Raw genomic sequence first — 17,997 nt, forward strand, 5'->3', positions numbered from 1 at the left:
GGGGTGGGTGGGAAACGGCCCGCCTGCCCGAGGCCAATCAAGACCCTTAAGTGGCCACTTAATGGCCCTTGCCCGCCTCCACAGGTATTTTACCCATGGCAAGCAGGTGTGCTGGGGACGTGAAAGTCTGCCCAGCGATAGCAGCTGGCCTTTCCGTGCCCTGGGGGGGGGGGGGGGGAGGTATGGCAGTCGGGCACAATGCCCGATTGAGGGCCGCCCCCACCTCCCAACCCACCCCCGGGACCCAAGACACCCCCTCCCCCCGAAGGACCACTCCAGCCTCACCAGGGAAGGACCGATCCCACTGGTGAGGCATGCCCCTACATACCCCCTCCTGGATCCATTGTGTCGGCTTGGTTGCAGTCCCAGCAGTGGCCACCGCTCCTGGTAGTGCTGCTGGGCCTAAGAGCTGCCGGCCCGCTGATTGGCTGGCAGCTCACTGAGGCGGGACCTCCTCCCTCAAGTGGGTGGAAGTCCCACCTCGGGACAATTAAAGCCTGGGGATCAATAAAATACGGGACGGATCCCCAGGCTAGGCGGAAGCGGGTTCGCCACCAACTTTCACGTCGGAGTCCGGCTCACGTCCATCAACCGTAAAATTCCGGCCTATAGATCAATAAGAACGGAAGAGGTCTTATTAATTAGTGTAAAATTGTCCATTTGACTCCATCTGCAAACAAGATCAAGAGATCCATAGGAAAACCTACATGCATATTTTCAGGTTACTTCAATCTTGTATGCACTCAGAATTCCAGATACAATCATACATACATATTGGCACATTGATTACAGCTCTATTTTGCTTTTTTAAAAAAAATAATGCAAGAAGATCTGCATCACTGAATTTTCAATGAATCTTCAAATGTTGGTTCTCAAGGCACAGAGAAATAATTATTTTCTGCTCAGCTTTGAAGGTTTTTCAGCATTTAATTTCTTCAAGTCGTCTTGTGGCAATGGATCTATTGTAAAGTGCAAACAGTATTGATCTCTTTGCCCTGTAAGCTCCTCGGTTAATTGCTTTTTTACTTCATGTATTTCTCCATTTTTCTTCCATCTGATTCAACTGAACAGATATTTTTTGTGACATGAATGCTGACTTCTTTTGCAGGCATTTTGTTGGCATCCCGTCTTTTCTTCGAAGTAAGCAGAAATAGATTATTAATTTAAAAATGGTTAAAAACCATCAGATTACAATGAAGAACTGGCAAATATAGCAAAATGATTGCTGGATGTTGACCAAAGCACCTATCTAATCCTTTTATGGGTTTGACATTTATGCAGTTAAAGCACTTTGCAGAAAATTGGATATCTGAGAACAGGTTACGAGACTATGAACTAGTTGAAAAATTCTCATACGTTGGAAACCAGAGGGTAGATTTTAAGATAAAAGCAAAATACTAAGAATGCTGGAAATCTGAAATAAAAACAGAAAGAGCTGGAACTACTCAGCAAGTCTGGCAGCATCTGTGTAGAGAGAAACAGAGTTAATGTTTCAGGTCTGTGACCTTTCATCAGAAGATGATGAAGATAGATTTTAAGACCAGACATGGAACGGGTGAGCAGTGAATGAAATGCCATTTTTTTCCTACCAGCAGGAGGTTTCAGCTATTTCAAGGGCTGGGCCTTAATACACTAAACAGGCTTCCCACTGAAGCTTGTCGACTGCAGGTGCAATATTGGGCAACCTGGAGGCTGACCCAGCTGGCAGGAAGGATGAACCATTGGGGAAAATTACAGAAGGGCAGGTCTGGGGCAGCAGAGGCCCACATTATTCGTGTTGTGCCCATACAAGCACTACTGCTCCAAGTTACGGTCCAACAGACCAAGTTACATCATATGACCCCGATTTGCATGGAAGAATGAGGTTCCTACCTGATTCAGGTGGGCCACTGCGCAGATAGCCCCAGTAAACATGGTGGTGGAACAGAAATGGGACAATAAGTTGACCACAGATATTTTAACGACCACCCTCATTTTGACATTAAAATCGGCACTCAAGAGAGCAAACACAATTTGTTTCAAATCATCAACGAAATCCTGGAATTAGATTACAGCCCAGAACTCACACCATAGCAGTTTCATTTTTAGTGAAATATCTCTTTAATATCTTTTCAGGCTGTTTTTGACTTCAATCTTTGCAGCTGACAGCAGGCTTTGTACATCATTACCCTGATGGCTAATTTTACAAATAGTTGACATAGGTAAAAAAAGTGAACAAATTTGAATTTAATTTTTAAGTTTTTAATTATGGATAGGGATGAAGCTTCTGGGATGATGCTTGCATTTACTTTGCCAACATTGCTCCCTCAGCCATTCATTTCTGTCCAAGGATTTGCTTTCTGGGATTTACTCAATGATCCCTTGTCTTTACCACGCTCCCAATGCTCCTTTGTAGTCATATAATTTTGCATGATTTCTAGTCATTAAAGAAACCAAAATAACTTGTATTTACATAGCGTCTTTCACATCCTCAGGATACCCTAAAGTGTTTTACAACTAATATATTTATTTCGAAGTGCTGTCACTGTTACTATGTTGTACACTCAGCAGTCATTTTACACACAGAAGAGTCAACAAAAACTTGCATTTATATAATGCCTCTAACATAGTAGAAATTCCTAAGGCACGTCACAGGAGCATTATCAATTTGACACTGAGCCACATAAGGAGATAAAACAAACAAAAGCCAAAGGAGGTAGGTTTTAAAGGAGCATCTTAAAGAAGGAGAGAGACATAGAAAGGCAGAGAGGTTTAAGGAGGGAATTCCAGAGCTTAAGGCCTAGGCAGCTGAAGGCACAGGCACCAATAGTAGAGTGATAAAAATCAGGGATACGCAAGATTAGTTGACCAAAGAACACTGGAAAACACTGCCATTCTTTGAATGAGCAGGCATACAGAACCATCTCACCTGAAAATTACCCTCCCTCACCAATATGTTAGATAAGATATGTTAGACTCATTCATGGATACTAGAGTAAGTAATATGTCTGGGAATTAGTTACATTTGTTACTGTTTTAAACATTCAACTTAAGACTACATACAGTAGGCAGTACATGCCAGGCCTCCATCTAGAAATGTCTCCTGTTAAGAACACCTCAGAAATAGCAAGCTATCCAGGCTATTCAAGGCACTTCTCCTTGAAGGTAGATACAGTTCCTGACTTGTTCTTTGTAACCCTTACTTATGTCATTTGAACAAACAAGCATCCTCATCATTAACTAGCACATTGTTTAATTCTTGCTGAGTTTTAATGCTATCTTCCTACTCCAATTTTATCTCAGCAACCTTTTCTTCTTTGCTCTTGCTGAGCGAAGACTTTATTCAGGAGTGTCATTGTGATCAATGATAGGATCTGAAAGCACACTGTTTAAAGCAATTTTTATCTACTAAATTTAAGTATATTTGCTACATTAGCGGTTCTATCTTTGGTATTAAAAACAATGTTAAGACATATCTAAGTTTTTACATATTGCACTGAAGTAACAGACTACCTTGTCTGCTCAAATCAAGGTATTTACAGGTGAGAAAGGACATTCCACCCTTCTTAATTCATCCAACCAGAGAGATCCTAATATTCCCACTTCCAGCACCCAATTGTTTCTGAAATGATTCCAAGGTGCTTGCCTTTAACACACTATCTGCAAGTTTATTACATATATTGGGCTGCATTTTGTGTAGGAGGTGGGGCTCCCTGCACCAGGCCGAAAAGGCAGGGGGGTGGGGGGAGAACACCGCCTCTGCATTTTCGCAGCCCCCTAGAGCAATCGTCCGGTGTTTTTCAATTAAAGATTCATGAGCTGGGATCCCCGTCCCTTTAAAGATGGGCCAGCAGCTCAGCTGTATCAGTAGCGCCACCGGGACCAGTGGCCACTGCCGGTACTGCAGAGGCCTCAGACCCAGGCCCAGCACTGGAACCCCGGAACAGAGGTAGGTGAGGCGGAGTTGCCGGGGCCAGTCTGGAAGGGCTTGGTGAGGTGGTGGTCATGAAGTCCAGGGAGGTAAAGTTGTTCCCGGTGGGGTTCCCCCATGGACCACAAATTGCCCATGGAGGAGGACCCCCCCCTACCAAGCCCGCAAGGAGGGCGCCTCATGTTGCAAGGCATCCTCCTCACATGGCAGAGGCCCTCCATCACCACTGGTAAGATCCCAGCAGCGGGATCAGGCCATTAATTGGCCATTAATAGTCCCCTCAAGGACCTCAATTGGCCTCTGGGCAGGAAGGACAGCCTATCCCGCCCCCAGGAAGATCACTTGGCAATGGGGAGGCGAGGGGCCTCCCATCACCTGTCGTGATACTCCATCCCCCCCCCTCCTCCTTCGCTGCCACAGGGGGGGCCCATAAAATCCCAGCCATTGTGCGAAGAATTATTTCCAGATATCGGTTCCAAAACCACCTTTTACTGGTTTGGACCTATGTCTGGTTCTACATGATTTAATTTGAATTAATATTCAGGACCACCTACAGCACTTGCCCACACCTCCTATACTCCCAATAGCTCTGGTATAACTGTCCTCCATTACCAGTACCTGCTGTTTGTCAGGAAATGGGAGCAGTCGTTAAGATCCAAAGTTATTCATTTCAGTGTTAAGACTGGAAGGCTGTCGAGTGCCTTGTAGGAAGCTGAGGTTCTGGTCCTCGAGCTAATCCCTGCCTCTGTACTTGCTTAAAAGCTGTTCAACCCTAATGATCTAAAATGTTAACTCTGTTCCTCGCTTCACAGATGCGGCTAGACATGCTGAGGGTTTCCTGCATCTTCTATTTTTATTGCTCTTCTACATTGGTTGGACGTGTCAGGTCTAATTTCTGACTCACTATTGCCCATTTATGCCTGTAAACATTGCAGTAGCCGGAGTAATTCAGGGAAAGAAATCGGCTAACTTCATGCTGAAGGTCCAGTGTTCTGATTTTTGAGGAACTCGATTTAGGCCGCAAGTGTTCACAACAGAAACAGGCAGAGAACTAATTAAAATATTCAAAAATGGGTCAGCTGATGTTGTCAGGACCCACCAACCTAAGGCCATTTTGGTGTCAATCAGTGCTGCCTGCCACCACTACTTCCTCAGATCACCCACAAACAACAGGTGGTACAGGTTGGAAGTGCTATTGAAAGCAATCCTTAGCTGTAGTCAGGGAAAGCGTTATTTCTCTTCGGTCTCTTGTTAGTTTTGAGCCTTGAATGTTTCTATGGTTTAACCTCTTTTCCACTGTGTGCTTATAAATGTCTGTAGTTCTGAAATCAGCTGCTCCATTTATTCCCAATGCTTCCAGCCCTCTTTAAGTTGGTGCTGCAGGCTCATGATGAGCATCAACCCACCACATTTCCCTTCCTTCTAAATGGTGCTTGTAAACAGTGTGATTAATACTGGCAACTCACCTGTCCTACCTAGTGGTGCAGTGGTTAGCACCGCAGCCTCACAGCTCCAGTGACCCAGGTTCAATTCTGGGTCCTGCCTGTGTGGAGTTTGCAAGTTTTCCCTGTGTCTGCGTGGGTTTCCTCTGGGTGCTCCGGTTTCCTCCCACATGCCAAAGACTTGCAGGTTGATAGGTAAATTGGCCATTAGCAATAGTCCCTAGTATAGGTAAGTGGTAGGGAAATATAGGGACAGGTGGGGATGTGGTAGGAATATGGAATTAGTGTAGGATTAGTATAAATGGGTGGTTGATGGTCGGCACAGACTCGGTGGGCCGGAGGGCCTGTTTCAGTGCTGTATCTTTAAACTAAACTAAATACGAGACCGACTACTAGATTGATTGACCCACCCACCTCCATCATCAGCTAACTACAGCAGATGTTACAGAACCATAGGGCACTGAAGCAGGACATTCGGCCCATTCTACCTGTGCCAACTGTCTGAAAGAGCTACCATTACTCTCACTTCCCTGCTCTTTTCCCACAGCCATGCAATTTTTTCTCTTTTAAGTCAGGATCTAATCTATTGAATCTGTTTTCACCATCCCTTCAGGCAGTGCATTTCGGATCATAACTTACTGAATAAAAATAATCTCAACTTTCCCTGGCTTTTCAGCCAACTATTTTAAATCTGTATCTTCAGCTCAGCAACCCTCCAGCAGTTTCTCCCTATCTATGCCATCAAAACCCCATATAATTTTGAACACCTCTATTAAATCTCCTCTTAACATTCTTTGCATTCAGGAGAACATTTCCAGCTTCTCCAATCTCTCCAGGCAGCTGAAACCTATCATCCCTACTACCACTCGAGTAAATTTCCTCTGCATCCTCTCCAAAGCTTTTTGATCCTTCCTAAAGCATGGTGCTCAGAATTGGACACAATTCCCTAGCTGAAATTTAACTAGTGATTTATAAAGGTTTACCATAACTTCCTTGCTTTTATACTCCATGCCTCTAGTTATAAAGCCACGATTCTTTTCTGCTAACTTAAGCATTTTTATCAACTTGTCCTGCCACCTTCAAAGATTTGTGTATGTGTGCCCCCTGTTGAATTGTACCATTAAGTTTATGTTACCTCTTGTAATTTTTCTTCCAAAATGCATTACTCTAGACTTTTCTGCATTAAATCTCATTTACCAAGTGTCTACTCATTTCATCAGTCTGTACCTGTCCTCCTGCAATCTTTGAAATTATGCCCTGTATACCCAAGTCTAGGTCATTAATATATATCGAAAAGAACTATGGTCCCAATATTGAACCCTGGAGGACACCACTGCATACCTCCCTCTAGTCCGAGAAACAACTGTTCACTACTACTCTCTACTTTCTATCTCACAGGCGATTTCATATTCATGATGCCACTTCCTCTTTAATCCCATGCTAACATTTACCAACAAGACTGTTACGTGGTACCTTATCAAATCCCTTTTGAAAGTCCATTTACGCATCAACTGCTCTAACTAAATCAACCCTCTCCTTTATTTCATCAAAATAATCAATCAAATTCGTCAGACATGATTTGCCTTTAACAAATTCATCGCTGTCATTTATTAACCCATGTTCTTCCAAGTGACAATTCATGTTGTCCTGAATTTATGGGCCGTGAAATTGGACAGATTCTGAAAATGGGTACAGGGATTGCGACGTGGGATTACCCAGCACCCATTGCTTCTGATACAGGCAGTGCACAAACTTCATGCTGCCTACTAATTTAAATGATTGTAGTGTGCAGTCAGTTCTAAGCGCACTGTTGAATGGCTGCAGGCCTGAGCAGGAGGTGCAAAATCGTGAGAGATTAGCATGAGTTAAAGTGAGCCTTCACTATTTAAAGCCAGCCTGCACCTCTGACCAGGGAGGTATATTGTGACCAGAGCAGGTGCTGGAAGTCATTCTAAGAGTGATTTTGACATAGGGAACACACAATAATGGCACAACATGGCAGAGAGCGGGCTCCAAGATTTTCCAATGCTGCACTGGAGGCTTTGGTGCAGGAGGTAGAGAATAAAGGTGCCATCTATCTACAGGAGATCAGACAAATTTTAGGAAATCAGTGGGAACTGATAATAGTGGCAGTTAATGACATGAGTTTAGCCTCGAGGACCTGGATGAAGTGCCATATAAAGTACAATTACTTCACACAATTGGTCAAGATCAGTGAATGCATTTTCAAATGCCATATCCCACCAACTGCACCACTATCCTCACACACTATTCAATGCATCACACCCCCATCACTCACCTACCAACCATCTCCATCAATCACAACTCATACCTAACATTCATAGCTTTATCTCAACCTCACATACTTAGCATTGCTGAAAGCTTTACACCCACAGCTTGTGCACACTGCCAGTTATCCAACTATGACAGCCACATCACCCAAACACATTGCACCACACTCACTAACACACTTCCCTCTCTCTTGCAGGACAAAATGGCACATAACCAGAGGCAGCAAGACCCAATGCAGAACAGGCATGACTGCTTGTCCTCACCACAATGGAAGAGATAGTGGTCACCATCATTGGAGCAGCCATGGCTGAGGCCACAGCTAGCATCGGGACTAATACCATTGAAGATGACTGAATCCTCATACCTCATCCTCCTTCTCACATTCTACTTCCCTTCATCCCACACTCTCTTCTGATTTACAAGCTGCAGATCGTGTAAGCATGTGCCTCTTGCTCCCCACCCCTACCCTTACCAAAGCCCTACATATGTTCACTTCTCCTTTCAGATACCCAAGAACAGCAACCTGACGAGGCAGTAGTGGAACAGCAAGAGGTGGAATAGCAGGAAAATTGTGATGAAAAAGAAACACCGTCACTTACCTTTATACTCACTGCCACTGGCTCAGATACTGATACTGTGCATACTTTACAGGATAGCTTAGAGGTGGGATCTGCACATGGTGAGACACTGGCTATCAGTGGCTTGCAGCCAGGTCAGGGAACAAGGGTAGTGCAGGTGTGAGCTCGCCAGAGGGTAAGGTCGCTCACGGGTTCTACTGCAGAGGACTCAGATGAGGATTTTGATGGGGCAGCCGAGAAGAAGGCTAATGGGTATGCAACATTGATGGTGCTTTGTCAGACCTGCCAGAAAGCCTGTGGTCAATGTCAAGGAGCATGGAGGAGTCTGGCACCAACTTGGCACAGGGCTTTCCACAAAGGGACATAGAAGACAGGCAGTAAGGGAATGCACAAGGGTGATTAGTTGATGTTTGTATGTGATATGAACAAAGAGCAAAGAACAAAGAACAGTGCAGCACAGGAACAGGCCATTCAGCCCTCCAAGCCTGCGCCGATCTTAATGCCTGCCTAAACTAACACCTTCTGCACTTCCGGGGCCCATATCCCTCTATTCCTTTCCTATTCATGTATTTGTCAAGATGTCTCTTAAAGGTCGCTATCGTATCTGCTTCCACCACCTCCCCTGGCAGCAAGTTCCAGGCACTCACCACCCTCTGTGTAAAAAACCTCGTCTTGCACATCCCCTCTAAACTTTGCCCCTCGCACCTTAAACCTATGTCCCCTAGTAACTGACTCTTCCACCCTGGGAAAAAGCTTCTGACTATCCACTCTGTCCATGCCGCTCATAACTTTGTAAACCTCTATCATGTCGCCCCTCCACCTCCGTCGTTCCAGTGAAAACAATCCGAGTTTTTCCAACCTCTCCTCATAGCTAATGCCCTCCAGACCAGGCAACATCCTGGTAAACCTCCTCTGTACCCTCTCCAAAGCCTCCACGTCCTTCTGGTAGTGTGGCGACCAGAATTGCACGCAATATTCTAAGTGTGGCCTAACTAAGGTTCTGTACAGCTGCAACATGACTTGCCAATTTTTATACTCTATGCCCCGACCGATGAAGGCAAGCATGCCGTATGCCTTCTTGACTACCTTATCCACCTGCGATGCCACTTTCAGTGACCTGTGGACCTGTACGCCCAGATCTCTCTGCCTGTCAATACTTCGAAGGGTTCTGCCATTTACTGTATACTTCCCACCTGCATTAGACCTTCCAAAATGCATTACCTCACATTTGTCCGGATTAAACTCCATCTGCCATTTCTCCGTCCATGTCTCCAACCGATCTATATCCTGCTGTATCCTCTGACAATCCTCATCATTATCTGCAACTCCACCAACCTTTGTGTCGTCCGCAAACTTACAAATCAGACCAGCTACATTTTCCTCCAAATCATTTATATATACTACAAAGAGCAAAGGTCCCAGCACTGATCCCTGCGGAACACCACTAGTCACATCCCTCCATTCAGAAAAACACCCATCCACTGATACCCTCTGTCTTCTATGACCGAGCCAGTTCTGTATCCATCTTGCCAGCTCACCTCTGATCCCGTGTGACTTCACCTTTTGTACCAGTCTGCCATGCGGGACCTTGTCAAAGGCTTTACTAAAGTCCATATAGAGAACATCCACTGCCCTTCCTTCATCAATCATCTTTGTCACTTCCTCAAAAAACTCAATCAAATTAGTAAGACACGACCTCTCCTTCACAAAACCATGCTGTCTCTCGCTAATAAGTTTGTTTGTTTCCAAATGGGAGTAAATCCTGTCCCGAATAATCCTCTCTAATAGTTTCCCTACCACTGACGTAAGGCTCACCGGCGTATAATTTCCTGGATTATCCTTGCCACCTTTCTTAAACAAAAGAACAACATTGGCTATTTTCCAGTCCTCTGGGACCTCACCTGTAGCCAATGAGGTTGCAAAGATTTCTGTCAAGGCCCCAGCAATTTCTTCCCTTGCCTCCCTCAGTATTCTAGGGTAGATCCCATCAGGCCCTGGGGACTTATCTACCTTAATGTTTTGCAAGACACCCAACACCTCCTCCTTTTTGATAATGAGATGACTGAGACTATCTGCACTCCCTTCCCTAGGCTCATCATCCACCAAGTCCTTCTCTTTCGTGAATACTGATGCAAAGTACTCATTTAGCACCTCGCCCATTTCCTCTGGCTCCACACATAGATTCCCATCTCTGTCCTTGAGTGGGCCAACCCTTTCCCTGGTTATCCTCTTGCTTTATATATGGAGAAAAAGCCTTGGGATTTTCCTTAATCCTATTTGCCAATGACTTTTCATGACCCCTTTTAGCCCTCCTAACTCCTTGCTTAAGTTCCTTCCTACTGTCGTTATAGTCCTCAAGGGATTCATCTGTTCCTAGCCTTCCAGCCCTTACAAATGCTTCCTTTTTCTTTTTGACTAAGCTCACAATATCCCGTGTTATCCAAGCTTCCCGAAACTTGCCAAACTTGTCTTTCTTCCTCACAGGAACATGCTGGTCCTGGATTCTAATCAGCTGACGTTTGAAAGACTCCCACATGTCAGATGTTGATCAGCTGACGTTTGAAAGACTCCCACATGTCAGATGTTGATATAGCATGCTTTGATTTGTAAATTTGGTTTAGAATGTTTATTTTGGGGTGGCTTTTATTTTAGAATTGTGACCAAGCAAATGCTGTGATGGACAACAATAGAGGGAACTTAAGGTGTGGGACTATTGTTGAATGCAGAATTGGTGTTGTGTTTACTGGTATCACAGTCAGATCAGTCAATCACAGACAACACGGCCAGAAAGGGACTGTCTCAGTTACTTCCTCCCTTCCACTTCTTCCACCTCCTTCTCAGCTGGTCACATCATATAGCTTGTGCCAAGGTTGTGCAGCAAGCAGGAGACCACCACATATCTTGACGTGTGCTCTGCTGAGTATACAGGGCTCCTCCAGAGTGGTCTAGGCAGTGTAAGTGTTATTTTAGCACCACAGTGGTCTGCTCCATCACATTTTGTGTGGCAGCATGGCTTTTGTCTGCATGCTGCCCACATGTGTGGGGATTGCACATTGGAATCATGAACCATGTCCTTAAAGGATAGCCCCTATTGCACAGTAGCCACCCTCTGCTTTGTCGTGGTGGCTCAAATCCAGATGGCACTGCAGACTCCCACAGAATGAAGGCATCATGACTACTGCTAAGATATCGGGCATTGACCTGCATAATTCCCTGCGTATGTTCACATACCAGTTGGACATTGAGGTAGAGAAATGCATTTCATTTGTAGTAAATCTCAGAGTTGACATATGGTGCCTGCAAAGTGATAAGCATGCAGTCAGTGGCACCATTGGGAAGCCTGTAGTCCTTGCGAACCAGAGTGCTTTCTCTGCCTGCTTCTCGCAGGCAGGAGAGAATAAAATGTATTCAGCTGTCTTGAAATATAGAGCCTCAATGACCTCCCTTATGCAACAGTGGACTGTAAACTGGAAGATGTTGCAAATATCACATGCTCCAGTGTGGAAGAAGCCAGGTGCATAAAAGCCCTTGTCCACAGTAACCTTCACAGCCACTAGCAATGCCATCCTTGTCCTGCTCTGTTGCTGCAGTTAAGCCTGCAGCAGGTGACATATTTCAGTGAGGACATCCTTACCGAAGCGCAGATGTCTCTCACATTGTTCCTCACTTAGATTCAGGTAGGAGAATTGCTCCCATTGAATCATAGAATGGTTAAAGCACAGAAGGAGGTCATTTGGCCCATTGAGTGCATGCCACCTCTCTGCAAAAGCAATTTAGCTAGTCCCATTCCCCCGCCCTTACCCTGTAGCTCTACAATTCTTCCCTTCTATAAATTATTGAATTCTCTTTTGAATTCCACAGTTGACTCTGCCTTCACCAATCTCTCAGGCAGTACATTCCAGATCCTAACCACTTGCTGCATAAAATATATTTTCCTCATGTCGCCTTTGATTCTTTTGCCAATCACCGACATCTGTGTCCTTTGGTTCTTGTCTCTTCCACCAATGGGAACAATTTCTCTCTATCTACGTTGTATAGACCCCTCATGATTTTCAATATCTCAATGAAATACATTTTCTCATGGTTCCCACTTTCTTGTGGTTCATTTCAACAGTTGACTTATATTTCATAATTCCTCCAGTTCATTTTTTATTTCATCAATGGTAAATCTTTTCTGCATCCTGTCACACATTCACACCCTTCCTAAAGTGCAGTGCCCAGAATGGGACACAATACTCCAGTTGAGGCTGAATCAATGTTTTATAAAGATTCATCATAATTTCCTTGCTTTTGTACTTTATGTCTAAAGCCCAGGATCCTATATGCCTTTTTAATCACTTTCCCAACCTGCTCTGCCACCTTCAACAATTTGTGCACATGTACTCTCTGTTTCTGCAACCCCTTTAGAATTGTACCTTTCAGTTTATCTTACCTCTTCTCATTCTTCCTACCAAAATGTATCACTTCACTTTTCTCTGCATTGAATTTCATCTACCATGTGTCTGCCCATTCAGCTAGCTTGTCTATGTTCTCTTGAAGGAGGAATCTTCCTCACAATTCACCATACTTCTGTTTTTTGAGTTTTGAAATTGTGCCCTGTGCATCCAAGTCTAAATCATTAATACATATCGAGAAAAGCAGTGGTCCTAGTACCAAATCCTGGGGGACCCCACTGTGCAGCTTCTTCCAGTCTGAAAAACAACTGTTTACCGCCTGAATACGTTGGGTGGATATGGAGTTCTGCTGAAAGTAAAGTTCTTCGGCATGTGCCACAAACTTCCCTGTAGACTTTAACTGCTTCTAAAAGAACACTAGAAACCATCAAGCACTTCTACAATCACAGCAAGAGTCAGTAGAAATCAATCAGCATCTACCTGAAAGGGCGGCACAGTGGCGCAGTGGTTAGCACTGCAGCCTCACAGCTCCAGGGACCCGGGTTCGATTCCGGGTACTGCCTGTGTGGAGTTTGCAAGTTCTCCCTGTGTCTGCGTGGGTTTTCTCCGGGTGCTCCGGTTTCCTCCCACAAGCCAAAAGACTTGCAGGTTGACAGGTAAATTGGCCGTTATAAATTGTCACTAGTATAGGTAGGTGGTAGGGCAATATAGGGACAGGTGGGGATGTTTGGTAGGAATATAGGATTAGTATAAATGGGTGGTTGATGTTCGGCACAGACTCGGTGGGCCGAAGGGCCTGTTTCAGTGCTGTATCTCTAATCTAATCTAATCTAATCTAGTTGATGATCCCTTTAAATAGCGCTGGTGAGGGTCCTTCCTGCTGCTGAACACATGTTCAGCTCTGCAAGGTTAAGAGGGCCTGTTAACTGGATTGCTGAGCTACAACATGCAGCACTGACATCAAATCAGCATTGCACAGATGTACGTTGCCTGTGTTAATGCCCTCAACAAAATGTTGTCCAGTGTGACTCACACCAGAAGTGTGTATGCACACCTTGGACACCATTTTGGAGGTAACGCTGTACATGTAGCGCCAGAAAATCGGACGCTAATGAGCTGAATTTTGCAGGCATTGTTTCTAAAAGTTTCCCCACCACTGACATTAGGCTGATTAGACTGTTGTTGGCTGGTTTAGCTCTCTCCCCTTTTTTAAACATATGCAACCCTCCAGTCCTCGGGCATGATTCCCATATCCAAAAACGATTGAAAACTGTGGCCAGAGCCTCTGCTATTTCCACCATTACTTCCCTCAGCAACCTGGGATACATCCATTTTGGGCAGGGTGACTTTTCTAATTTGAGCATTTCTCAAGCTGATCTTCCTTTACTGTTACATTGGCAGCATCCACTTCTTTAGTGAGGACAGATACGAAGTATTCATTGAGTACTGAAACATTATCCTCAGCCTCTACAAGATTTCCTTTTAGGTTCTTAATTAACTCCACCTTTCCTTTGACTTTCCTCTTAATCCATATTTCATAAAACACTTTACTGTTCTTTTCTGTTTCCCACTAATCTTTTCTCATATCTTCTCTTTGCCCTTGCTATTTCCTTTTCCGTGCTCCTCTGCATTCTCTATATTCAGCTTGATTATCATATTATAAAATCACAGAATAATACAGTGCAGAAGAGGCCCTTCGGCCCATCGAGTCTGCACCAATGCATTAAAGACACCTGACCTGTCTACCTAATCCCATTTGCCAGCACTTGGACCATAGCCTTGAATGTTATGACATGCCAAGTGCTCATCCAGGTACTTTTTAAAGGATGTGAGGCAACCCGCCTCTACCACCCTCCCAGGCAGTGCATTCCAGACCGTCACCACCCTCTGGGTAAAAAAGTTCTTCCTCAAATCCCTCTTAAACCTCCTGCCCCTCACCTTAAACTTGTGTCCCCTAGTAACTGCCCCTTCAACTAAGGGGAACAGCTGCTCCCTATCCACCCTGTCCATGCCCCTCATAATCTTGTACACCTCGATCAGGTCACCCCTCAGTCTTCTCTGCTCCAGCAAAAACAACACAAGCCTATCCAACCTCTCTTCATAGCTTAAATGTTCCATCCCAGGCAGCATCCTGGTGAATCGCCTCTGCACCCCCTCACATCCTTCCTATAATGTGGCGACCAGAATTGCACACAGTACTCCAGCTGTGGCCTTACCAAAGGTCTGTACAACTCCAACATGACCTCCCTGCTTTTGTAATCTATGCCTCGATTGATAAAGGCAAGTGTCCCACATGCCTTTTTCACCACCCTATTAACCTGCCCTTCTGCCTTCAGGGATCTATGGACAAACATGCCAAGGTCCCTTTGTTCCTCATTCATTGAATACTTCCATGTCACATTACGCCTGCCAAAGTGTATCACCTCACACTTTTCAGGGTTAAATTCCATCTGCCACTTTTCTGCCCATTTGACCATCCCGTCTATATCTTCCTGTAACCCAAGACACTCAACCTCACTGTTAACCACTCGGCCAATCTTTGTGTCATCCGCGAACTTACTGATCCTACCCCCCACATAGTCATCTATGTCATTTATATAAATGACAAACAGTAGGGGACCCAGCACAGATCCCTGTGGTACGCCACTGGACACTGGCTTCCAGTCACTAAAACAGCCATCTGTCATCACTCTCTGTCTCCTACAGCTAAGCCAATTTTGAATCCACCTTATCAAGTTACCCTGTATCCCATGTGCATTTGCTTTCTTGATAAGTCTCCCATGTGGGACCTTGTCAAAGGCTTTGCTGAAATCCATGTAAACTACATCAACTGCACGACCCTCATCTACACACCTGGTCACATGTTCAAAAAATGCAATCAAATTTGTTAGGCATGACCTCCCTCTGACAAAGCCATGCTGACTATTCCTAATCAAATTTTGCCTCTCCAAGTGGAGATAGATTCTCTCCTTCAGAATTTTCTGCAATAGTTTCCCTACCACTGACGTGAGACTCACTGGTCAGAGAGGAATTAAAAATTTGGGTCAGAGCCCCTGCAATCACCACCCTCGCCTCCCACAGCATCCTGGGACACAAATCATCTGGATCTGGAGATTTGTTCACTTTTAAGCCTGCCAAAACCTCCAATACCTTGTCACTGCCTATGACAATTTGCTCAAGAACCTCACAGTCTCTCTCTGAGTTCCATATCTACTTCCTCATTCTCTTGGGTGAAGACAGATGTGAAGCATTCATTCAACACCCTACCAATGTCCTCTGGCTCCACCCACAGATTTCCCCCTTGGTCTCTAATGGGTCCTACTCTTTCCCTGGTTATCCTCTTCCTATTGATATGCTTATAGAATATCTTGGGATTTTCCCTACTTTTACCAGCCAGAGCTTTCTCATGTCCCCTCTTTGCTCTCCTAATTGCTTTCTTAAGCTCCATCCTACACTTGCTGTACTCCACTAATGCTTCTATTGATTTGCTCTCTTTGTATTTGCTAAAAGCCTCTCTTTTCCTTCTCATCGTACCCTGAATGTTTCTGGTTATCCATGGTTCTCTGGGCTTGTTGCTCCTACCTATTACCCTAGAGGGAACATGTTGGGCCAATACTCTCCCCATTTCCTTTTTGAATGCTGCTCTTCAGTAGATTTCTCGGCAAGTAACTCTTTCCATTCTACCTTGGCCAAATCCTGCCTTATTATACTAAAATTCACTCTCCCCCAATCCAAAAACGTTTTTTGCAACTTGTCTATTTCTTTCTCCATAACAAGCTTAAATTGTACCATGTTGTGGTCACTATCACCAAAATGCTCCCCCACCAACACATCAACCACCTGTCCGTCTTCATTCCCCAGAATTAGGTCCAGCACTGCACCCTCCCTTGATTTCCCGCTGACTATCTGGGGGTCTATAATAAACACCTAGCAATGTGGCTGTCCCTTTTTTATTCCTAAACTCTACCCATAAAGCTTCATTTGATGCCCCCTCCAAGATATCATCTCTCCTTACTGCAGTAACTGATTCCTCAACTAATATTGCAATGCCCCCTCCTCTTTTACCCCCTCCTCTGTCTTGCCTGAAGATTCTATATACCGGGATATTGAGCTGCCAATCCTGCCCCTCCCTCAACCATGTCTCCATGATGGCTACTATATCACAATTCCACGTGTCAATCCTTGCCCTTAACTCATCCAACTTACCTGTAATACTCCTGACATTAAAGTAGAGGCCATTCATCCTGGTCTTACTCCCTTGAAACTTACTTCCACTGTGTTCCCTCTGACTTGTTTGCTTTCCTGTGTTTAGCTGTGTCCCTATTCTGCTAGGAGTCTGCATCCCCTCCCCATGCCAAATTAGTTTAAACTCCTCCCAATGACACGAGCAAACCCGCCAGCAAGGATGTTAGTCCCCCTCTGGTTTAGATGTAGACCGTCCTGCTTGTACAGGTCCCACCTTCCCCAGAAACGGTCCCAGTGGTCCTGGACTCTAAAATCCTCCATCCTGCATCAACTCTTAAGCCACGCTTTCATCTGTGCTAATCTCCTATTTCTATACTCGCTAGCACGTGGCACTGGGGGTAATCCAGAGATTACAGCCCGAGATGTCCTGCTTTTTAGTCTGCTGCCTAACTCCCTGAATTCTTGATGCAAGACTTCATCCCTCTTTCTACCTATGTCATTGGTACCAACATGTACCATGACCTCTGCCTTATCCTTCAGGATGCCCTGCAGCCAGTCAGTGACATCCCGGACCCTGGCACCAGGGAGGCAACACACCATCCTGGAGTCACGCTGACGACCACAGTAGCGCCTATCTGTCCCCCTGACTATAGAATCCCCTATTACTATTGCGCTTCCTCTCTTTCCCCCTTCCTGTGCTGACAGGCTGCTTGTGGTGCCAGAAGCTTGGCTCTGTCTGGACTCCCTGGAGGAACCGGCCTTATCAGTCTCCAAAATGGAATACTGATTTGCAAGCGGGACCCCAGGGGACTCCTGAACTATCTGCCCAATTCTGTTGGACTGCCTGGTGGTCACCCATTCCCTTCCTTCCTCAAGTCCCTTCAACTCTGGTGTGATCACCTCTCTATACGTGCTATCCACGATGCTCTCAGACTCACGGATGCTCCACAGTGTTTCCAGCCGCTGTTCCAGCTCTGAAACCCGAGCTTCCAGGAGCTGCAGCCGGACACACTTCCTGCACACATGCTCGTCCCGGGAACTGGATATGTTCCCGGATTCCCACATGCAGCAAGAGGAGCAAATCACGGCTTTAAGCTTTCCTGCCATGACTAAACCCTTTAAATTTAAAACTTTAGAAGACTATTATAATAAAAACAATCAACTAAGTCTTGCTAAAACAATGACTTACAATTCAA

The 17,997-nt window shown here is 45.1% G+C and overlaps 1 protein-coding gene across 1 annotated transcript in view; it reads right to left on the minus strand.

The window, feature by feature from the left end:
- Positions 1–1,022: 1,022 nt before the first annotated feature.
- LOC137369640 (brain and acute leukemia cytoplasmic protein-like) overlaps positions 1,023–17,997 on the minus strand; it is a 48,132-nt gene continuing 31,157 nt past the window's right edge. The window contains exon 3 of the mRNA XM_068030974.1: positions 1,023–1,133. Coding sequence (XP_067887075.1) covers positions 1,023–1,133 — 111 coding nt within the window. The remainder of the gene's footprint in view (positions 1,134–17,997) is intronic.

Source organism: Heterodontus francisci, chromosome 5 (assembly GCF_036365525.1).
Source record: "Heterodontus francisci isolate sHetFra1 chromosome 5, sHetFra1.hap1, whole genome shotgun sequence".
Lineage (NCBI taxonomy): Eukaryota > Metazoa > Chordata > Chondrichthyes > Heterodontiformes > Heterodontidae > Heterodontus > Heterodontus francisci.